Source organism: Capsicum annuum, chromosome 3 (assembly GCF_002878395.1).
Source record: "Capsicum annuum cultivar UCD-10X-F1 chromosome 3, UCD10Xv1.1, whole genome shotgun sequence".
Lineage (NCBI taxonomy): Eukaryota > Viridiplantae > Streptophyta > Magnoliopsida > Solanales > Solanaceae > Capsicum > Capsicum annuum.
The window spans coordinates 122,514,188-122,536,688 of record NC_061113.1 but is presented as its reverse complement, the minus strand read 5'-3'; the positions used below and the strand labels follow the sequence as shown (position 1 = coordinate 122,536,688).

General features: G+C 34.1%; 1 protein-coding gene across 1 annotated transcript; it reads left to right on the top strand.

Annotated features, from left to right (window-relative positions):
* Positions 1–3,454: 3,454 nt before the first annotated feature.
* Positions 3,455–22,269, top strand: LOC107854158. The gene is made up of 4 exons (XM_047410266.1): positions 3,455–3,519; positions 14,800–14,854; positions 19,321–19,475; positions 22,009–22,269. The coding sequence occupies exons 3-4, from the start codon at positions 19,332–19,334 to the stop codon at positions 22,234–22,236; spliced, it is 372 nt and encodes a 123-aa protein (XP_047266222.1). The 5' UTR covers positions 3,455–3,519; positions 14,800–14,854; positions 19,321–19,331; the 3' UTR covers positions 22,237–22,269.
* Positions 22,270–22,501: the final 232 nt, after the last annotated feature.

Genomic DNA, 22,501 nt, shown 5'->3' with positions numbered 1-22,501 from the left:
CAGTCATAGCGGATAGTGATGGGGTTAGATAATCATTGATCCTAAATGAAGTTGCTTGAATTCCATCAACTGTTGGAATTTCCTCCATAGTACCTCTAAGAAATTAAATTGGTTGACCAAGGACTAATTAAGCATGTTTCAGTCCTTTATGAGTTCCTTTGTTGACTTTTTCCAGGTACTTTGTATTATTGAAGTTAACAAAAACTTTATTTATTTTTTATTTACTCTGTGTGTGGAGGGGTGATGAACTATATTTGTTATATTTCAATATGTCTACCTTGTTCTCAAATAATTACCTATTTATGTCAACCTCCTAATTAATGTTTATGTTGATAACTGGTGTTATGACCTAAAAACACCTTAACTTATATATACTAATGACAATGTTGTTAGGATTGGAATAACCAGGTGTTATGCGGAAGCTAGCAAAGCAAACCTCGAAAGACGCCACATGAGAAGATAAATGAGAAATACACTAAAAGAGACACAATAATTTAATGTGGTTCGGTCAATCGACCTACATCCGCAAAAGAAGATGATTAACCCATTATATAAAAGAGAGTACAAATTGTCAAGAAAGTTAACCTCACACAATTCACTTAGAATAAAAAAAGGTTCACACAAGTGATACTGCAACACTTGTGTCTCACAAAGTATCTCTCCAAACGAAACTCTCAAACCCTTAGGACTACATTATGGATGCTATAAAACTAGAAGAAATAAGTCTCTATTTATAGAGTCTATAACCTTTTCCTACAAGAATAAGGATTAGCCAAATATGAAATATGTTTTCCTTTTCCTAAAAGGAAAACCAATTATGGTACCTAAAGAAAAACTCAATTATGGTAAGAAAGTCAGGACAAACACTAACAATTCTCCCTCTTGGCCTGAATTTCTAATAAAATAAATGTAACGACCCAAAATCACCTCCAGGGATGTCACACGGTACTTAGGGCTACAAGTAGCTCCAAGCTAACCCTTTGAGCCTATAACTTCTCATAATAACTCATTTAAGAAGGAATACATAAAACACTAGCACTGCCATATCAAATGAAAGAAAATACGAAGGTCATACTCGGTCCAAACGACCACAAAACTGGAAATCTCAATACAACCACAATCTGATAACTAGTCTGACAAAGCCTCTACTACTCCATGAACTAGAGAGCCATTGGGACAGGTCCCCAACTAACTTAAACTGAACTGAAAATATTATACATAACCACTCAAATACTCAAATATCTGAAGATATGCCCATGAACCATGGGGACTCACCGCTGGAGAAATGTAGATGAAGGTACTCGTGAATCACTGACAAGACTGGGACTGAGCACCTGAACCTACATTATAAGACAATGTAGCACATAGACGTATATGTGGATCAATACTTGAGAATGTACTGAGTATATGGGGTATATGGATTTACATAAAACAATATCAATACTCTTTAATAAAATCATGCATGCAAATAGGAATGACCCACATGGCTTGAATAAGTCAAAATATAAAGCTTATAAATCATGTAGAATGAAGCATGTAACATAAATCTCGTGAGTCATTATACTTTAGCTTTAAAAGTCTGCGCTCTCCTCTTATTCTCATTACTCATAGGATGAAGGAAGCTTTAAACAATACTTTCAACTCATGCTTGTCTAATAGAGAGTAAAACTTCTTTATTTCTCAAGAATTATAACTCTTTTGAACTCAAACACTTGGAACTCTGAATCATAAAACTTTAGTTTAAAAACCGTTGATCAACTCGTATTAGTATAGAAAACTACTTCCTTCTTTGAAAAAAAATTACTCAAAGCAGTTCATTCATTTTATAAAATATCTCATCCCAAAGCTTTAGGGAAATATTCTATCTCAATGGAAAATACTTTAGTTTAGGGAGGTTGTAATGACCCTTACAGCCATTTTCCTGTATTTTCATATAATTTTAGTACTAACTAAATGTATTATGGATTATTTAATTTAATTTGGCATTTGGTAGAAATATAATTTAGTACCCTTATAGGATATTTTCGATATTGATAAAATTCTTTAAGTCATGATATATTTATATTATTTTATAATAATTTTTTTATGATTTATTAATATTCTATGCGGAGATAGTAAATTTAAAATATTAAAATATTATTATTATATAATATAGGTTTTGTTAAAAATAATTTTCTATTAATAATGATATATTCAAAGTATTATAATTATTTTTATCACGAATTTATGCGATACCCGAATATGTATGCAGTGTAGAAAAAACTATTTGATGTGGCAATACCACCACACACTTGGGAAATGATGGACCACATGTTGCTAGCACTTGTCCAAAACTTAGACCAAATATATCTTATATACTATATATGGTCTATTGACTTTTAGAAGTAGAAAAAAAGAAGAGTAAACTTTTGAGGGTATACATATACACGTCTATATCTCTATATTGGCCTTTCTCAGTTTGCTTCTGTTTTTTCTCATCCTTCTTTAGAAAATCAATTAAAGTTCTTGGCAAGTCTTATAAAATTTCATATAAGTTAATTATTCGAATCCATTATTCAAGCTCGGGTTCTACTAGTATTATTCGGAGGCTTCGCGGACAGATATTCTAGCTTTGGCGTCCAGGTAGGCTAGGTTTACCTACTTTTAGATTGAGCTTATATACCGAAATTGTGAACTATTATGCTAGCTTTGAATAAATACTTGTAGATGCATATTATTTGATTTATATAAACTGTCTTATTTATTCAGATTAAGGCCCCGTTCTAGTAAATATTGAAAAATTATCTTTTAGCATAATATAGCATCTATTACTTTAGAACGTGAAGCTAAATTGCAAAACCTTAAATTTATCCCTTTTTAATTAAGATTAATGAATGATTATTTAGACATTTATATTGTTATGATATGAATTTTAATATTATCGGTGGGTTATGGTTACTATAAGTTTTGGTTTGAGTCCGACAATTGATTATTATGATTACTATGAGTTCTGGTTCGAGTTCGGCAATTAATTATTATGATACTATGAGCTCCGGTTTGAGTCCGACATCTGATTATAGTTGGGGTTACTCTGAGTTCTGGTTCGAGTCCAGCATCTGATTATTTATGTTTACTTTCACCACTTGTTTGTCCCACCGGCTTATGGGGGTATGGTTGGGTTAATTGTCTTCTTCAGTGTGCCTAGCGGGCTTATGGGGGCTCAGTTAGGTTATGTTTGATTTATTTGTTATTACTGCATCATTATTTTTTTCGGTATTGCACAAGTTTATTCCTTTATAGCCATTGCATAGCTTGGTAGTTGTTTACCTTTCCATCCCTATTTACTAATAACTCAGATTACTTCCTTGCATTGTAGTTACACCTTTTCTATATTAAGTTCAGTCGGTTGATGATGCCAACTGAGTACCCGTTGTTTTTGGTACTCATACTACACTTCTGCATCTTTTTCCTGATGCAGATCTAGGTACTAGTAGTCGGCGTTGACGTGGTTCCTACCTTTCAGTGCTGGTTTAGAGCGGGGTGAGCTTACTGTTGTTTGAGGCTGATCCTCCTCTATCTACTCTAGTTAATCTTTTTCACTCGAGACTACTTGCGTACATTTTAAATTTTTGTCTAGTACTCTGGGTACCTGTTAGTAGTGGCTCTAGTACTGACCTTATCAGGTCTTGGGAGAGATTCATTTGTATAGCTGGTCCTTTTTCCTCCTCTCATTTTGATATAATACATATGCTTTCTTCTTAGTTTTCACTTATTATTAAGGTTGTTATTATCATACGCGATCTTTTATTTTGTCTCTTCCTAATAGCCCATTACCTATTTTTTCGGGCTATGGTTTGGCTTGCCTACTGGTGGGATAAGGTAGGCGCCATCACGATTTGAGAAATTGGGTCGTGATAGAGGTTCTCTTAACCGATATAAACCATGCGAGCTACATGGATTCCAACATCTTGTCCTCCTAAGGAAGAAACCTCATGTTGGGTAGAGGTATCATACTCTTGCCAACGAGTATTACCTCAACTCAGTGATCACTTATCTCGTCCTCGGGCCCAATCATCTCGGACTTAGGCCTAAAATCTCAAACCTATGGTGGGACATAGTTATGGGGTAAGAAATCGTAGTAACTTAACCAACTCGGTGCTAAATACCACTCCCTTTAGTTTATCTCTCATTTTATGAAAATCCATTTTCAAAAATAATCTCATGGTTCACAAGTACCCAACAATCAAATCTGTAATCTCATGTAGTAGAGTGGATTTAAAAACTCTATAACCATTAGGTCAAAGTATTTCTCAATAAATCACAATATACTCAAATCATGGGTGCTTATAGCATAATAGTTCATAAAATTGCAAGTCTCAAGTAGGGCTTAATGACCCATAATTCAATCTCAAGTTAAAACTCATCATAATACATAATAGATAGCATATAGATTCATATTTCATGTAGAAATCTAGAAGTTACAAAAATTTGTCTCATAATATCAGCATACTCATATACTTTAATTTCTAGAACATTGAAACTCTTAAATTCTCAAGGATTAAAATCATGGGGTATAGACCCATCTGCAGTTTTTTAAGAAAATATGTAAAAATCATGAATTTAGACTCTCAATTCATGGGAAACATCAAAAACTTGCAACCAATAGAAATGGGTGAAAACCCCCAATTCAATTTCATGTAAAATCTCATAATTTGCAAAAAATTATAGTTTAAATAAGCCTTTAGGCACAAGGGTGAAAGGATTATCTTTGTTCAAAACCCCACATACCTTGTATTATGAAATTAGATGAACAAGCTCGCTTTAAACTCTTCTTATTCCTCTTGACAGAGGGTTCTTGCAACCCTTGAAATTGGGAAACTCAAATCTTAATTCAATTTGTAGAATCTATGGTGAGTTCTTGGATTTCTTGGAGAAGGGTTTTAGATTTGATCTTGAGGGAGAAACCCTAGATCTCTTATGTTTTGGATGATAAATAAAGTCATTTGCTTTGTTTGAAATATATCAGGTTGATAAAAGAGTGGAAAGACAGAAAAACCCTTTTTAAAATGAGTTAAAAATTGTTGAACGGGGTCTGCGACGGTCTGTCGGGTCATCCGTCGCACGATGACCAGAAAAGAGACACACTGCCTCAATACGATGGTCGGATTGATGGTCCATCACAAGTCCAACGGTCCATCGGATCGCCCGTCACACGATGGCTAGGATGAGGCCACACTACCTCAGCACGATGGTTACAACGACGGTCCGTTGCAGCCTTGACGGCCGTCATTTTGGCCGGCGCACTTGGGACAGAAAAGGGACTTACTACATTGGTTACTATGGGCCAAGAAAAGGTCCGTCGCAGACTCGACGGTCCGTCGAATCATTCGTCATACCTGGGCAATTTCGACAACTCTCAGTAAAACGGCCATAATTTCTTACCCCGATATCGGATTTGGACGAAATTGGTATCGTTGGAAAGATAATTCAATTATCTAAATGAAAAAAATACAAATTTAGGAAAATTCTATATGGTTTAAATACCAATCACTTAGGAGGTCTCTTCTCAATCTTTTAGGGCCGGAATTACACTTCACTTGACATGCTCTAAGGCTCGGACTAAAAGGGAACTTTGCGGGGTCTTACAATATCTCCCCCTTGGAAAAATTCGTCCTCGATATTGATAGATAGACTAGGAACATAGGAAAAACAAAGTATACATAGCTGAAGCAATTTGCTAAATGGCTTAAAATCTCTCTCTAAACTCTTGAATATCTCGAAAATTGCAAGAACTCATGCAAAAATAGATATATAGATGAACTTTAGATTAGAAGGGCTGAATAAAGAAGAATAATACCTTCGGATCGATTTGAACTCACAAAAAAGAGGTGTGGGTACTTGGATCGCATGTCTGCTTCTGCCTCCTAAGTAGTGCCCTCCACTGACTGGTTCTGCCACAACACTTTGACCAAGGGAACCTTTTTGTTCCTCAGTCTACAGATCTAAAAATCTATGATCTCAATGGGAATCTCATCGATTGAAAGACTGTTCTGAATATCACCACTCTCTGAAGGATCTACCACAACGGAATCATCAATATTCTTTTTAATCATGGAGACATGAAAAATAGGATGAACGGCTGGCAACTCTGTGGGAAACTCAACCTCATAGGGTACTTTGTCAACACGGATCAACACTCTATACGGGGACTAAGCTTTCCTTTTTTACCAAACCTCTTCACCCCTTTCATGGGTGAAATCTTCAAGTACACCAAATCACCTACCTCAAACTCAAGATCTCTTCTCCTCACATTAGCGTATGACTTTTGATGACTCTGAGCTGTCTTTAACCTTTCTCTAATCAACTTAACTTTCTCCATAGCTTCAAATACTGCATCAGGCCCAATCACGGCAGTTTCACCCATTTTAAACCAACCTATGGGTGTTCTATATCATCTACCATACAAGCCCTCAAATGGTGCCATTCCGATGCTAGCATGGTAACTATTGTTAGAGGCGAACTCTATCAATGGAAAATGCTCATTCCAACTTTCTTTGGAATCAAGAGCACACGCCCTCAACATGTCTTCTAGGGTCTGAATGGTCCTCTCAGCCTGACCATCTATCTGCGGATGAAAAATAAAACTTAAAAGAACTTGGATACTAAGACCCTGCTGAAATGCCCTCCAAAACTGAGAAGTAAATTGAGTACCCCTATCCGAAATGATAGACGAGAGAACTCCGTGCAACCTGACTAACTCCTGGATATACAATCTAGCATAATCCTCCATTGTATAAGATGTATGCACGGGCAAGAAGTGTGCAGACTTAGTCAGCCTGTCTACAACAAGCCAAATAGAATCATGATGATGAAGTAAAAGAGGTAACCTAGTCACGAAGTCCATATTCACCATCCCCCGCTTCCAAGTGGGTATACCAAACTCTTGCATCACACCACCAATTCTTTGGTGATCTACCTTAACCTGTTGGCATATTGCACACTTTGCTACAAACTCAGCTATATCCTTCTTCATACCATTCCACCAATAGATTTTCCGCAGGTCGCGGTACATCTTGGTAGTACTGGGATGAATAGAATACCACGCTCCATACGCTTCAGCCATAATCCTCTACCTCAGATTATCAACACACGGAATACACAATCTACCCTGCAATCTCAACACGCCATCTCCCCCTTGGGAGAAAACCTCTACCTTTTGGTACTTAACTACCTCCTTCAGTCTAACCAAACTAGAATCTCTATCTTGCTTCTCCTTCACTTTCGAAACTAAAGAGGATTCGGAACTACTTTGCACCAAAGTACTTCCCTCAGCTGAATCAAGCGACCTAACACCCAATCTAGCCAGATAATGTACATCACAAGCAAACTCTTTCTTACCTTCCTCTATATGAGCAACACTACCCATAGATAATCTGCTAAGGGCATCCGCCACTACAATGTCCTTGCTCGGGTGATACAATACACTCATATCATAGTCTTTTAACAACTCCAACCACCTCCTCTACCTAAGATTTAACTCCCTCTAAGTAAACACATACTGCAGGCTCATATGATCAGTAACCACATCAACATGAACACCATAAAGATAGTGTCTCCAGATTTTCAAAGAAAAGACCACAGCAGCTAACTCAAGATCATGGGTTGGGTAATTCTTCTCGTATGGCTTTAACTGTCTAGAGGCATAGGCTATAACCTTACCTTTTTAGATCAACACATAACCCAAACCAATTCTAGAGGCATCACAATACACCACAAAACCATATGTACCATCAGGCAAAGTCACACAAGGGCTAAAGTAAGTCGAGTATTCAACTCCTGAAAACTCTTCTCATAGAAATCTAATCACTAGAACTTAAATTTCTTTTGGGTCAACCGGGTCATGGGAGACGCAAAATGGTGGTTGTAGCCCGCTAGACCCAAGAAACTTCTAATGTCAGATAGAGAGATAGGTCTAGGACAATTTATTACAGCTTCTGTCTTTTGGGGATCAACTCCAATACCTTTGACTGAAATAATATGACCCAGAAAGGCTACAAACCTTAGCCAAAATTCACACTTACTAAATTTAGTAAACAACTGGTGACCTCTAAGAGTTTCCAAGACAATTCTAAAGTGATATGTATAATCATGCTCACTGCGAGAGTATACAAGGATGTCATCTATGAACACTATGACAAACATATCAAGACATTACTTGAACACTCGATTCATGAGGTCCATAAAAGCTGCTGGGGCATTGGTTGGCCCGAAAGACATGACTAGAAACTCAAAGTGACCATAAAGGGTTTAAAAGGCTGTCTTTGGAATATCACATTCCCTCACTTTAAGCTGGTGATAGCCGAATCTAAGGTCTATCTTGGAAAAATAACTTGCACCTTGCAACTGATCAAACAAGCCATTAATTCTCAGAAGAGGATACTTAATTTTGACCGTGACCTTGTTAAGCTGACGATAGTCAATGCACATATGCATAGAACCATCTTTATTTCATACGAATAGAACAGGTGTGCCCCAAGGAGAAATACTGAACCTTATGAAACCTTTGTCTAAAAGATCTTAGAGTTTCTCTTTCAACTCCTTAAGATCAATAGGTGCCATAAGGTATGGAGGAATAGAAATGGAATGAGTGTCACGAAGAAGGTCAATCCTGAACTTTATCTCTCTATTGGGAAGCCCCCTGGGAGATCTTCTGGAAAAACATCTAGAAACTCATTAATAATATCGACTGACTGAATAGTCGGAGCCTCGAACTTAGTGTCTTTGACTCTAACTAGGTGATAGATGCAACCTTTGGATATTAGCTTTTTGGATTTGAGATAGGAGATAAAATGACTCTTGGGAGATACCGAACTCTCGGACCACTCAAAGACTGGCTCATTAAGGAACAAAAACTTTACCACACGGGTACGACAGCCTATAGGTGCATAACAAGAATGAAGTCAATTCATACCTAGAATAAGGTCAAAATCCACCATATTTAACTCTATCAAATCAGCAAGTATGACTCTATGAAGAACAGTAACAGGATAATCTCTATATAGTTGTTCAACAATAGTTGACTTCCCTACTGGTGTAGAAACTAGGAAAGGCTTAGGAATCTTTTTGGGACTTATTTTAAATTTCACAGCTATAAGTGGGGTCACATAAGAGAGACTTAACCCAGGGTCCAACAATATATAAGCATCAAGACAAAAGACACGGAGCATACCAGTAACAACATCGAGAGAGTCCTTCTGCTCCTGATGGGATAGTAAGGCATAGAATCTATTCTGGCACTGACCGCCAGTAGTGCTAGATAAACACCCTGAACAGGGGCGGAATGAGGGACAAGAGCTGGTGTACTAGTAATCTGTGCCTGAGGTCGGTCATCTCTGGTCACCTGCATAGCATGCAGATAATATCTAAGTCTGTGGCCCTGCTTTCCATAACCAAAATAGCCTCTCAAATCTGCAAAACACTCACCGGGATGATCCGTACCACACTTAGCACAAGGAGGATAACGAGGCCTGTTACCAACACTTTTCTACGACCTAAACATAAAAGACCTGCTCCCTTGGTCCTACCAGCCTCTAGGCACGGGACCACTAGCTGATGAAGGTGTTGGAATAGACGAACATCTCTAAAACTGAGGACGGTTTCCTCCATGGAACCTAAGCCGACTATACTCAAGCTGCTCAGATCTAGCTCTCTTGTTACCCCTCACTCTCTCTCTCTCTCTAATCTTATCCATTTCTATCCACTGTGTATGCATCATCAACCTAGACAGATCCATATCCCTATGCAGCATCGCAGTCCTAAACTTTTTTAGCACCAAACCAAAAACACCTTTCACAAACTTGCTCATACTAGCTCGGATGTCAGAAATCAAATCAGGAGCATACTTGGCCAACTAGTTGAACTTCAAGCAGTACTCCTTAACAGTTATGGAGCCCTACCTCAAGTTCATAAACTCTTCAATCCTTGCTTCCCTCATATCAAGCGGAAAGAGCTTGTCCAAGAATGCATCTTAAAATACCTGCCAAGTCATAGAAGCAATATCCTCACCTCTACCCTTTCTCCATGATACAACCCAGTCACAAGCTATGTCCTTCAACTTGTAAGATGCCAACTCAACACCTTCTTCCTCAGAAATATGCATCACCTGCGTGATCTTCATCACCTCTTCAAGGTACAACTATGGGTCCTTATCTGCCTTGGACCCATAAAACTCTGGCGAATTCATCCACATGAAATCATGAATCATAGCCGCAGCTACATCACCTCCTTGCTGATCTGTAACTGCAGCTTGATTATTGGATCGGACATTAGCAATGACTGCTTAGGCTAACACCTGAAAGGCCGCTCGAAACTCAGTATAAGACACAGTCTCATTCAAAGGATCAACAGATGGAGATTGCTCATCATTATTTCTATGGGCATTCGCTCTCCGGAGAGACATTTTTTGAAATAAGAGAGCACGAATTATTAGATGAGAGGGACAATTGTAGGCATGATAGAATCTGAAAGAAAGAAGTAACTTGTCCCTAAAACGTCTTGTAGCCTCTTGCTCATAGATGTGGTGTGCTACACACCGATGATCAAGACTCTACTCAACGCGGCTTGTCAAACTCCCTAGGACTCCTTTAAGATCTTAGGCTTTGATTCCAAGTTTGTAACGACCCAAAATCACCTTCTGAGATGTCACACGGTGCTTAGGGCTACAAGTAGCCCCAAGCTAACCCTTTGAGCCTATCACTTCTCATAATAACTCATTCAAGAAGAAATATACAAAACACTGGCACTGTTATATCAAATAAAAGGAAATATGAAGGTAATACTCGGTCTAAATGACCACAATACTAAAAATCTCAACATAACCACAGTCTGATAACTAGTCTAGCAAAGCCTCTATTACTCTACAAACTCGAGAGATGTTGGAACAAGTCCCCATCTGACTCAAACTAAACTGAAAATAATAACATAAACACTCGAATACTAAAATGTCTGAAGGTAGGTCCTCGAACCATGAGGATTCACCACTGTAGAAATGTAGATGACGGTACTCGGGAATCACTATGAGGCTAGGAATGAGCACCTAAACCTACATTATAAGACAATGTAGAACATAGACGTATATGTGGATCAACACTTAGGAATGTACTGAGTATATGGGGTGCATGCATTTACATAAATCAATATCAATACTCTTTAATCAAATCATGCATGCAAATAGGAATGATTCACATGGCTTGAATAAGTTTAAAATGTAAAGAGCATAAATCATGTAGAATGAAGCATGTAACACAAATCTCGTGAGTCATTACACTTGGTCTTTAAAAATCTGTGCTCTTCTCTTATTCTCATTACTCATTGGATGAAGGAAGCTTTAAACAATACTTTCAACTCATGCATATGTCTCATAGAGAGTAAAAATTCTTTAATTTCTCAAGAACTTATAACTCCTTTGAACTCAAACACTTGGAACTTGGAATGATATAACTTTGGTTTAAAAACTGATGATCAAATCTTATTAGTAGAGAAAACTACTTCCTTCTTTAGAAAGAAAAAAATACTCAAAGAAGTTCATTCATTTTAGAAAATATCTCATCCCAAAGCTTTAGGGAAATATTCTATCTCAATGGAAAATACTTTAGGTTAGGGAGGTTATCTTAACCGACATAAATTATGCGAGCTACATGGAGTCCAACGTTTTGTCCTCCTAAGGAAGAAACCTCACACTGGGGAGAGGCATCATACTCTTTCCAAGAAGTATAACCTCAACTTAGTGATCACTTATCTCGGCCTCGGGCCAAATCATCTCAGCCTTAGGCCCAAAATCTCAAACCTACAGTGACACATAGTTCTGGGGTAAGAAACCGTAGTACCTTACCCAACTCGGTGTTAAATACTACTCCCTTTAGTTTATGTCGCTCATCTCATGAAAATTCACTTTCAAAAATAATCCCATGGTTCACAAGAACCCAACAATCAAATTTGTAATCTCATGTAGTAGAGTGGATTTCAAAACTCTATGACCATTAGGTCAAAGTATTTCTCAATAAATCTTAACATACTCAAATCATGGGCGTTTATAGCACAATAGTTCATAAAATTACAAGTCTCAAGTAGGGTTTAATGACCCATAATTCAATCTCAATTTAAAACTCATCATAATGCATAATAGATAGCATATAGATTCATATTTCATGTAGAAATCTGGAAGTTACAACAATTTGTCTCAAAATATCAACATACTCATATACTTCAATTTCTAGAACATTGAAACTCTTAAATTCTCAAGGATTAAAATCATGGGGTATAGACTCAGCTGCAATTTCTTAAGAAAATATGTAAAAATCATGCCCTTAGACTCTCAATTCATAGGAAACGTCAAAAGCTTGCAACCAATAACAATGGGTGAAAAACCCCCAATTCAATTTCATGTAAAATCTCATAATTTGTAGAAAATTATAGTTTAAATAAGCCTTTGGGCACAAGGGTAAAAGGATTACCCTGCTTCAAAACCGTACATACCTTAGATTATGAAATTGGATGAACAAACTTGCTTTAAACTCTTCTTCTTACTCTTGAGAGAGGGTTCTTGCAACCATGAATTTGGGGAACTTAAGTCTCAATTCAATTTGTAGAATATATGGTGAGTTCTTAGATTTCTTGGAGAAGGGTTTTAGATTTGATCTTGAGGGAGAAACCCTAGCTCTCTTATGTTTTAGAGGACAAAAACACAAATTGAAGAAAATTCTATATGATTTAAATACCAATTACTTGAGAAGTCTCTTCTCAATCTTTTAGGGCTGGAATTACACTTCACTTGACACGCTCTAAGGCTTGGACTACGAGCGAACTTTGCGGGGTATTACAATAAATTTGCTCCACCATCTTCACGTAGTCTTCATCAAGTTCAATCTCCATCTCTAAAATCTCCTCCACTAAATTTTATCTCTACACAGAGTAACACTCTGATAAAATTTCTCAAACCAAAATCTTTATTATCGTTGAATAGGTTACGACTAAAACTGAATCCACCAAGATGAACACCCAATTTAACCTCGCTTTGATACAACTTGTTAGGATTGGAATTAATAGGTGTCATGTGGAAGCTAGTAAAGCAAACCTCAAAAGACACCACATAAGAAGATAAATAAGAAATACTCTAAAAAAGATACAATAATTTAACATGGTTCGGTCAATCGCTCAATATCCACAAAAGAAGATGAGTAATCCACTATATAAAAGAGAGTACAAACAGTCAAGAGAGACAACCTCATATAATTAACTTAGAATAAAAAAAGGCTCACACAAGTGATACTGCAACACTTGTGTCTCACAAAGTCTCCCCCCAAATAAAACTCTCAAACCCCTAGGACTACATTATGGATGCTATAAAACTAGAAGAAAGGAGTCTCTATTTATAGAGTCTATAACCTTTTCCTACAAGAATAAGGATTAGCCAAATATGAAGAATGTATTTTCCTTTTCCTAAAACTAAAACCTATTATGGTACCTAAAGGAAAACCCAATTATGGTAAGAAAGCCCGGACAAAAACCAATAATTTTCCCCCTTAGCCTGAATTTGTGATAAAATAAATTTGCTCCACCATCTTCATGTAGTCTTCATCAAGTTCAATCTCCATCTCCAAAATCTCCTCCATTAAATTTTATCTCTACCTAGAGTAATACTCTGATAAAATTTCTCAAACCAAAATCTTCATTATTGTCAAATAGGTTGCGACTAAAATTGAATCCGTCAAGATGAACACCTAATTTAACCTCGCTCTGATACCATTTGTTAGGATTAGAATAACCAGGTATCATGCGGAAACTTGCAAAGAAAACCTCGAAAGACGTCACATAAGAAGATAAACGACAAATACACTAAAATAGACACAATAATTTAACATCTTTTGATCAATCGATTTACATCCACAAAAGAAGATGAGTAATCCACTATATAAAAAAGAGTACAAACTGTCAAGAGAGACAACCTCACATAATTCACTTAGAATAAAAAGAGGTTCACACAAGTGATGAACAAGTGATACTGCAATACTTGTGTCTCACAAAATCTCCCCCCAAATGAAACTCTCAAACCCCTAGGACTACATTATGGATGCTACAAAACTAAAAGAAAGGAGTCTCTATTTATATAGACTATAACCTTTTCCTACAAGAATAAGGATTAGCCAAAAATGGAGAATATGTTTTCCTTTCTCTTAAAGAAAAATTAATTATGGTAACTAAAGAAAAACCCAATTATGGTAAGAAATTCAATACAAACACCGACAAATGTAAAATAAAAGATTTCCTAACTCGCCCAAATCTAAATGGGTTGAGTCGATCATAATTTTTTGGTTAATTTTGCCACCCACGAATCTAATAAGATTCATATTCACTTCTGCTGGTTTAATAGCTTAGCTTGAGCAGTATAGTTGGACAGAGAAAGAGGTTACTTTGTGTTATATTTGTCCTTGCTCTTTCTTTTTTGTTTTAATGCAATCTTTTATTGATTTGCGATCAACATATGAGTGTGTGAAAGTTGTCTTACATTGTGCCTCCTGCTTATGGTATTAATGGATGTTTTTGATTTCTATTATATCTTATTCTTTTACTATTCCTTGCCCAGGTTATTTTATCATGAGCCGGGGGTACATTGAATTTATATCAGAATTAGTGTCCTTAAACTTGAACCATAAATTTATTAATATTTCATCTTTGTCCTTATTTATTTTATGACTCTTCTCTCCAATTAATTGTTTATCTCTACTTATTTAATCTATTTATATTAAACTATTCATTTTACAGTTTCCTCTCTTCGGTGATAGCTAACTGAACGTCCGTGCCTACATTAGATTGTGTGGTAAGTACAACTTATTTAATTTTTTTTAATTATAAACATTTTGCGTAATATTTTTTAGGTTATTTTACCCTCCCGTTAATAAATGTCTCTTATATTTTTAAATAAACAAACTAATTGAATAGCACAAATATTATAATTACTTTATATGAAGTGTTTAATAAAGTTTTTTTGTTATTGTTTTTTTAAAGACTTCATACATAAAATTTGGATCGCAAAAATATCAAGTAATAGAGATTCTAATAATGATCAAACTTTTGAAAAAATAAACGCCGACAAAAATGCTAAAAGATGAGAATTATATAGAACAATGTCACTTGAGAAAAAAGAGGCCCTTTTGGCACATCGACGAGCAAGAAGATCAGAATTAAAAAGATAACGATTGTCTGAAAGTTCAATGAACAATGATTCGTCTACTGCATCGTCTAGCAGTTCTAATATTTCTGGTGAACAAAGATCTCTTATAAAAGAGTTAATGCCCTTATTAAAAGTAGGTAAAGATAAATAGTGTCATTAAGTAATTATTACTAAAAATTTATTTATTAATTCAAGATTAATAATAATGCTATATACTAAAATTACTAAGTTTTCATTTGGAATTTCTCATATACAGGGTATGATTTCATGGAATCTAGCAGCTCAACTGCTATGCCATTAGAAATGAGTTACATTAAATTAAATGATATGCTAAATTGTCAATTTTGTAAAGCCAAAAAGTTTGAATTTGAGCCACCTGCATTTGTTGTGGAAATGATTCTATTCAATTAACTTCACATGAAATTCCAGTAGAATTAAAAAAGCTTTATCTAGAAAATACAGAGGAATCAAAATAATTTCGAACTTATGTTATAACATACAATAATATATTTTCATTCATCTTTCTCGGTGTATCTTATGACAAAAAATTAACAAAGAGAAATAATGGTATTTATACTTTTAGGGTTCAAGGACAGATGTATCATTTCATAAATGACTTAATTCCTACAAACCAAAAAGGAAAAAATCTTCAATTGTATTTCTTTGATAGTGAAAATGAGGTAAGAAATCAAATGACATGTTCAAATAAACTAAATGAATGTATCATTATAAATTTAATGGACATATTAAAAAATAATCTATATTCTATGTTTTTGAAATCTTTAATTGATGTTCCACAACTATCTGATTTTTATATCGCACTTAAATGTGATTCTGATTTAGATCAATGAATATATAACTTACCAACAGTATCAGAAGTTGCAGGCATATGGATTGAACAAGATATTAATAATACTATTTCTATACCACATATTTGAATATATACTAAAAGTGATAAAAGTAAATTAGTAAATTATTATTATGGTTGTCATGATCCATTACAATATCCGTTAATATTTTCATATGGTCAAAATGATTGGAATTGTGGTATTAAAAAAATTAAACATTCGACAAATGCATCTACACGAAAATATTATAATCAAGAACAATTACCAAATGTAATGAATATGTCTTTAATTGATGGACTTCTTAATATGGAAGTGAGGTTATGCAAAAAGAAAAATGAAAAAGAGACATTGTTTCTTGTCGTGAATATTATTGTTACAAACTATAAACAAGAGATGATGTAAATATAATCTTACACTCAGTAAGATTATTCCAACAATACATAGTAGATCAATGGATAAAAATTAAAATTCAAAGATTAGACTTTGCTTCTTTTAATCAAGATTTATTCAAAGTAGATGTATTAGTAGCAATCTTAATTATTTTACGATGTGGAGAAAGAGAAGCGTCAAAAATAGAAAAACAACGCATACTACCTCTTAGTTTTACAGGATGCCCAAGGGACATGCGTTGGCGATATATGGATGTTATTACATTAGTACAACGTTTTGAAAAACCTAATATATTTTTTACTATGACATGCAATCCTTCTTGGCCTGAAATAGAAAAAAAATTTGCCAAGTGATGAATCACAAAATAGACTTGATTTAGTTAGTCGAGTGTTTAGAGCAAAGTTAGAAGAATTGAAAAATGATATACTGAAAATAATGTATTTGAAAAAGTTGCAGCATTTATGTATACAATAGAGTTTCAAAAACAAGGACTTCTATATGTTCATTTTCTTATTATACTTGATGATAATTATAAATTATTAACTCCTGAAGCATATGATCAATTCTTGTGTGCTACGTTACCTGGTGAAAAAACAAATCTCTATCTATACTCACTTGTTACACAACACATGATGCATGGTCCTTGTGGTAGTTTGAATGCAACGAATTCTGGTATGAAGAAAAAGGGTTATTGTAAACATAAATATCCCAAGGAGTTTGCAGAACAAACAACTAAAAAAGAAATTAATATCCAATTTATAGAAGACGAAATGATGGAAAAAATGTGAAAATTAGAGGGCACTTTCTTGATAATACATGGGTTGTTCCTTATAATCTATTTTTACTCTGTAAGTTCAATTGTCATATGAATGAAGAGATATTTTCAAACATTAAAGTTATAAAGTACATTTATAAGTATATTTATAAAGGACACGATAAAATAGCACTTCATATACATTCTAATGATACGAAGATAGAGATAGATGAAATAAAAAAATATCAATCTGCTCGGTGGGTATCACCGCCTGAGGCTGCATGGAGAATATTCGTTTTTCCTATTAGTGAAATGAATCCAAGTGTATAGTATCTTCAACTACATATTTAAGGGCAACAATTTATTTCTTTCAAAACTATAGATAGTATTAAAAAAAAATTTAGATAATCCCATGATTAAAAAGACAATGTTAACTGAGTTCTTTTTAATGAATAGATTAAAAAAAAATTTAGAGACTTAAATTTTTTATATCACAAATTTTTAGAACATTTTGTTTGGTCAATGTCAGATAAAATATGGACACGCCATAATTGCGGTCACGTTATTGATCGTGTCGTGACTTGTCATCCAACCGAAGGAGAAAGATACTATCTTAGATTACTTTTAATGAATGTAAGAGGACCAAAACCATATGAAGATTTACGAACTATAAATGGAGTACATTACAATACATTTAGAGAAGTAGCAGAAAAAAAGGACTATTACTTTCTGATAATAATTTGATAGAATGCATGTCTGAAGCAGCAAGTTATCAAATGCCATCCAGTTTAAGACAATTATTTTCTATGTTGTTGATCTATTGTAATCCAACTAATCCCAGAGAATTATGGGAAAGATTTGAAGACCCAATGACCGAGGATTTCAAAAAGTTATCAAACATGAATACACGAGAAATCCGCTACAAAGTTTTAAATCATATTAATAACATTCTTTACTTAATGGGTCGAGAAATTAATGAGTTTAAACTAATTTCAGAATACGTTAAACCATCTTCAACAGCAAAAAAAAACTAAATATGTTCATTTTGAAAGAAATATCATTGTTAGTGAACAAGATTTGTTATGCAAAATAAATTAAAAATTTGAAATCAGCTTAAAAAATTACAACTTACGAAGAATATGCGTGCCAAAAAAAATCCTGCATTTTGTGAATATTTAATGAGAATTGGTGATGGAAAAGAAAAAACAAATGATCATGGAAAAATTGAAATTCCTTCCTCTCTCATTATTCCTTTTACTTCTGAAAAGGAATCCTTAGATCAACTTTTTAAAGTTACTTATCCTGAATTATACACATATCATTCAAACCCTTTTTTACTTCACAGGCTATTTTAACCACAAAAAATAATTTTGTTGATGAAATAAATAATATGTTGATCTCTCATTTCCAAACACTAAAATTTTTTAAATTGGTATAGATGAGACTATTGATCCAAAAGATCAAAGTGAGTATGAAGAATTCTTGCACACTTTAAATTCTGTTGGTTTGCCTCCATACAAATTAATTTTGAAGAAAATTTGTCGGATTATATTATTAAGAAATTTGAATCCTTCTGAGGGTTTATGTAATGGGACACGATTAATATACAATGATTTTAGAACTCATGTAATTAGTGCAATAATATCTAGTGGTTATTTAAAAATACACATGTATTTATTCCACGAATACCACTTATGACATCAGAAGATGAGAGATTACCTTTTCCTTTTAAAAGAACTCAATTTCCAGTAGGATTATGTTTTGCCATGATAATAAATAAAGTTCAAGGACAAACTTTAGATTTTGTTGGTATATATTTGCGTGAGCCTGTCTTCTCTCATGATCAATTATATGTTGCTTTATCAAGAGCCAGAATTTTCAAAAATGTTAAAATTTTAATTAGACCATCTACCGTTGACAACAATGATGATTACCCTACTTATAATATTGTCTATGATAAAATTATTAAAAAGGATTTTTCTTGAACTTACACAATTATTTTCAATGGTAAATCTAATATAAAACTTATTCTTTTATTTTATATTATGCTCATTATATTTTTATATTAAATACTATTATTATAACACATCATTTCTATTTGTAACATACTATAATCATAGATTGCTTGAACATGGCGGAAAGATTTTCCATCAATATGATTATACCGGAGACACAAGATTGGACGTGTAAGGTTCAACTGGTTGACAAATGTCGGCCAGGGAACAACAAATACAGAAACAAAAAGTACCAACTCTTGATACTTCAAGATGAAGAGGTATGTGCTTTCTCTATACTGTCGTTCTTTTATCATTCCTATGATTTCATCTTCAATTCATGGGATTAAATTATGGATTTCAATAAAAATCTTTTGTCCTTTCTCCGTAGCGATCAATGAGATGCTAAAGCTTATTTTGGGGCTAAAGAGATTTCACCAATTTAAAGAGATTTAATCCCAATTCTTTAATCCATTACTCCTTCCTTCCCAGCTCCTATTATTAAACTTTGTTATGGATATTTTGGGTATGCTACAGATTTAGTTTAATCGAACATGCACAATTGACTTAGAAAGATGTCTTATCTTGTTCTCAATTTTGTTTTTGGTACAAATCATTCTATCTTAAGACTTTAAAAGTCAATATAGGTGGCTTTTACAAGTCGCTATAGGTAGTGTTTAGGTAGCCCATATTCATTAAAAAAAGGTAATCTATAACCTGACCCTATAGCATCCTACTGCTTGAAAGTACTATTTCTTGCGCTTCCATGTCATCGCATAATGGAATGTTAGAGCGTTTGAGGGTAATGAAACTTTTTTTAGATTTTCTTGCCGAATTGCTCTATTTAATTGCACTTACTATTGAAGTCCTCAGTGAGGGACTACAAGGTGGGGGTTTGTTAAATTTGATTATTTGTAAACTTTTTCATTATATTTGGCTCCATCTTGGTCTGCTCACTCTGTTGGGATAAGATGTGAAGATCCATGGGATTAAATTGATACGAAGAGCACTGGTACATCAACTCATTAACTGGTTATTCAAGCTTGTTTTCTGGATAGCCTTATAATTTGGGTCATCAAATGAAAGACTAAATATATATGCACTTCCACAATTTAAAAAATACTTTTTAATTCTCTCTCACATTTTATATTACAAATTTATAGTGAGGTCCCTTCTAAGTGTCCGTTGAAAGGCAAAAATTAGTAATTGGGACACTAAGCTCATGATTTTTCAAAAAAAAAAAATTGTAGCATTTTTTCGTGGTTAATACTTTGTGAGTTCATTCTTTGAGCTTTTTCAAGAGATTCGCTTTATCTTTCAAGAGTTGTTTAATTTTGATTAAAACAAGAAATGTTATTAAATATCAAGAGATGTTAGCATGATATAAAGATGTTAGGTGGTGAAGATATGGTCTCAATTCTCAAGTTCTGCTTTATACACAAGTAGATATGTCAGTTGTTAATACATATAGGAATATCGAATTCCACTACTATTATGTGGGTGCAATTGCATTTTTCCACTGGAAGTGTTTGATTAAATTGTTACATAGTCTTGTGTGATCTTATGGTGAACATTGTATCTAGAGCTGTTGTTCACTAGAATTTTCAGTCTCCCCAAGCCACCCTTAAGAATGGGAAGCACTGATGCAAATGTTAGACCGACAGTCAGTTTAAATTATGTGTTTGATTTTACTTACAGATTTTTATTTGACCATTAATATCAGAAAAAACAACAATCATGACTAATAAGAGCATAAAGGTGCTAAGTGAAAAGTGTCTGAATAGGTAAAAATAATGTGAGATTGAAGGGTGCTCATGCATCAATCCTTACATGAAAGTCTAAGACTATTGTGCTGATGAAGCTTTTACGGTTGCATTTAAGCATGAATTGTTTGATTAAGTTGATATTGGTCCCGTAATAATTTCATTACTGAATGTTATACTAGGAGCAGTTTGCTGGTAAAGTATAGTTACCTCCCACTAGCCACATTGAGGAATGTGGGACACCGACAAAAAGTAATCTTACGTACCGAAAAGATAAAAGAATTAGTCAAGAGGATCAGTGTGCTTTTCTCCGGATAAAGGACAATCTTATGTGGTCATCCATGCCTTTATATTTTGTTTATTCTATTCTTATGATGAAATTGCTTTCTCTTTAATTATATTGCCTTTGTTGAATCTTTGAACTTTTTTGTATTTTAATTCATTATCTATCACTTAAGCATGAAAATTGAAATATTTAGCTTTAGTCGACAGTAGATTCTTAATAGTTTGACAATCATTAAGTTTGAAAACTAATATGGGAATTTGAAAAATTACAACTCCCATTTATAATAGAATTTATCACATGGATACGTAAATTAGAAAATTTGATGAGATTGAAGGGAGATACTTAATAAAACATATGACTTTCAAGCTATAATGGATGTTTTAATTTAAGTGTATGTTACTGATTGCATATTGTTTTAGTTTCTGTTATGATCACTATGGAATTGACATTTTTAGGTCAAATGCTTTGTTCAAATTGCATAAAGATTTTAGTTTTGGTATGCTTATTCATAGTGTTTGCATCTTACTAATTGTGTGTTGTATTTGTTACTAAACTATTGAATTAGGTGTGATCATTATGAAATTAGCATTTTTTTTTTGGGGGGGGGGGGGGGGGGGGTTTAAATGATGTTCATTTAGCTTTGTTATGCATCAATGCATGGATATTTTTTCTTTGTTGCAGATCTATTCTTCAACACATTGTTATTACAAACACACATTAAATAGAATGTTCAAAAGTCACTGAGTCTTATAAATTATCTCACAGGAAAATCAAGTTCAGGCGATTATATTTGGTACTGATATAATGCATTTTGAAGATGTGTTTACACCTTTTAACACATATTTGGTGTTTGTTGCACAAGTAAAGAAACCAGCTTCTGGATATGAAAGTTCGCTTAATGATTATATTTGGACAATTGATAGAAGCACCATGTTGCGCCCATTGAAAATGTTACTCCTTCTGAAGATCTGTTACCACGACCAACGTGGTTAGCTCTTACTACATTTGACATTTTTTAGTATCAACCCAAAGAATATGAGTTTGGTATTTAAAAATTTATTTAAATTTTTAATATATTAAAAGAAATTTGATTATTACTATAATAGTATGATTCTAATTATCTAATTAGTTTATCATTTATTTATTTTAATAATCTAAGTATACTTGTCATTTTCATCAGCGCCAGCCATCATACAAAGATAGCAAGCGGAAAAAGAATTTAGGAGTTCATTGTCATGGATGATTAATAAGTAAATAA

Coding starts and splice junctions, on each gene's coding strand:
- LOC107854158 (XM_047410266.1), top strand. CDS start 19,332: ATGGCGGAAAGATTTTCCATCAATATGATTATACCGGAGACACAAGAT. Junction 19,476..22,008: donor TGATACTTCAAGATGAAGAG/GTATGTGCTTTC, acceptor ATTATCTCACAG/GAAAATCAAGTTCAGGCGAT.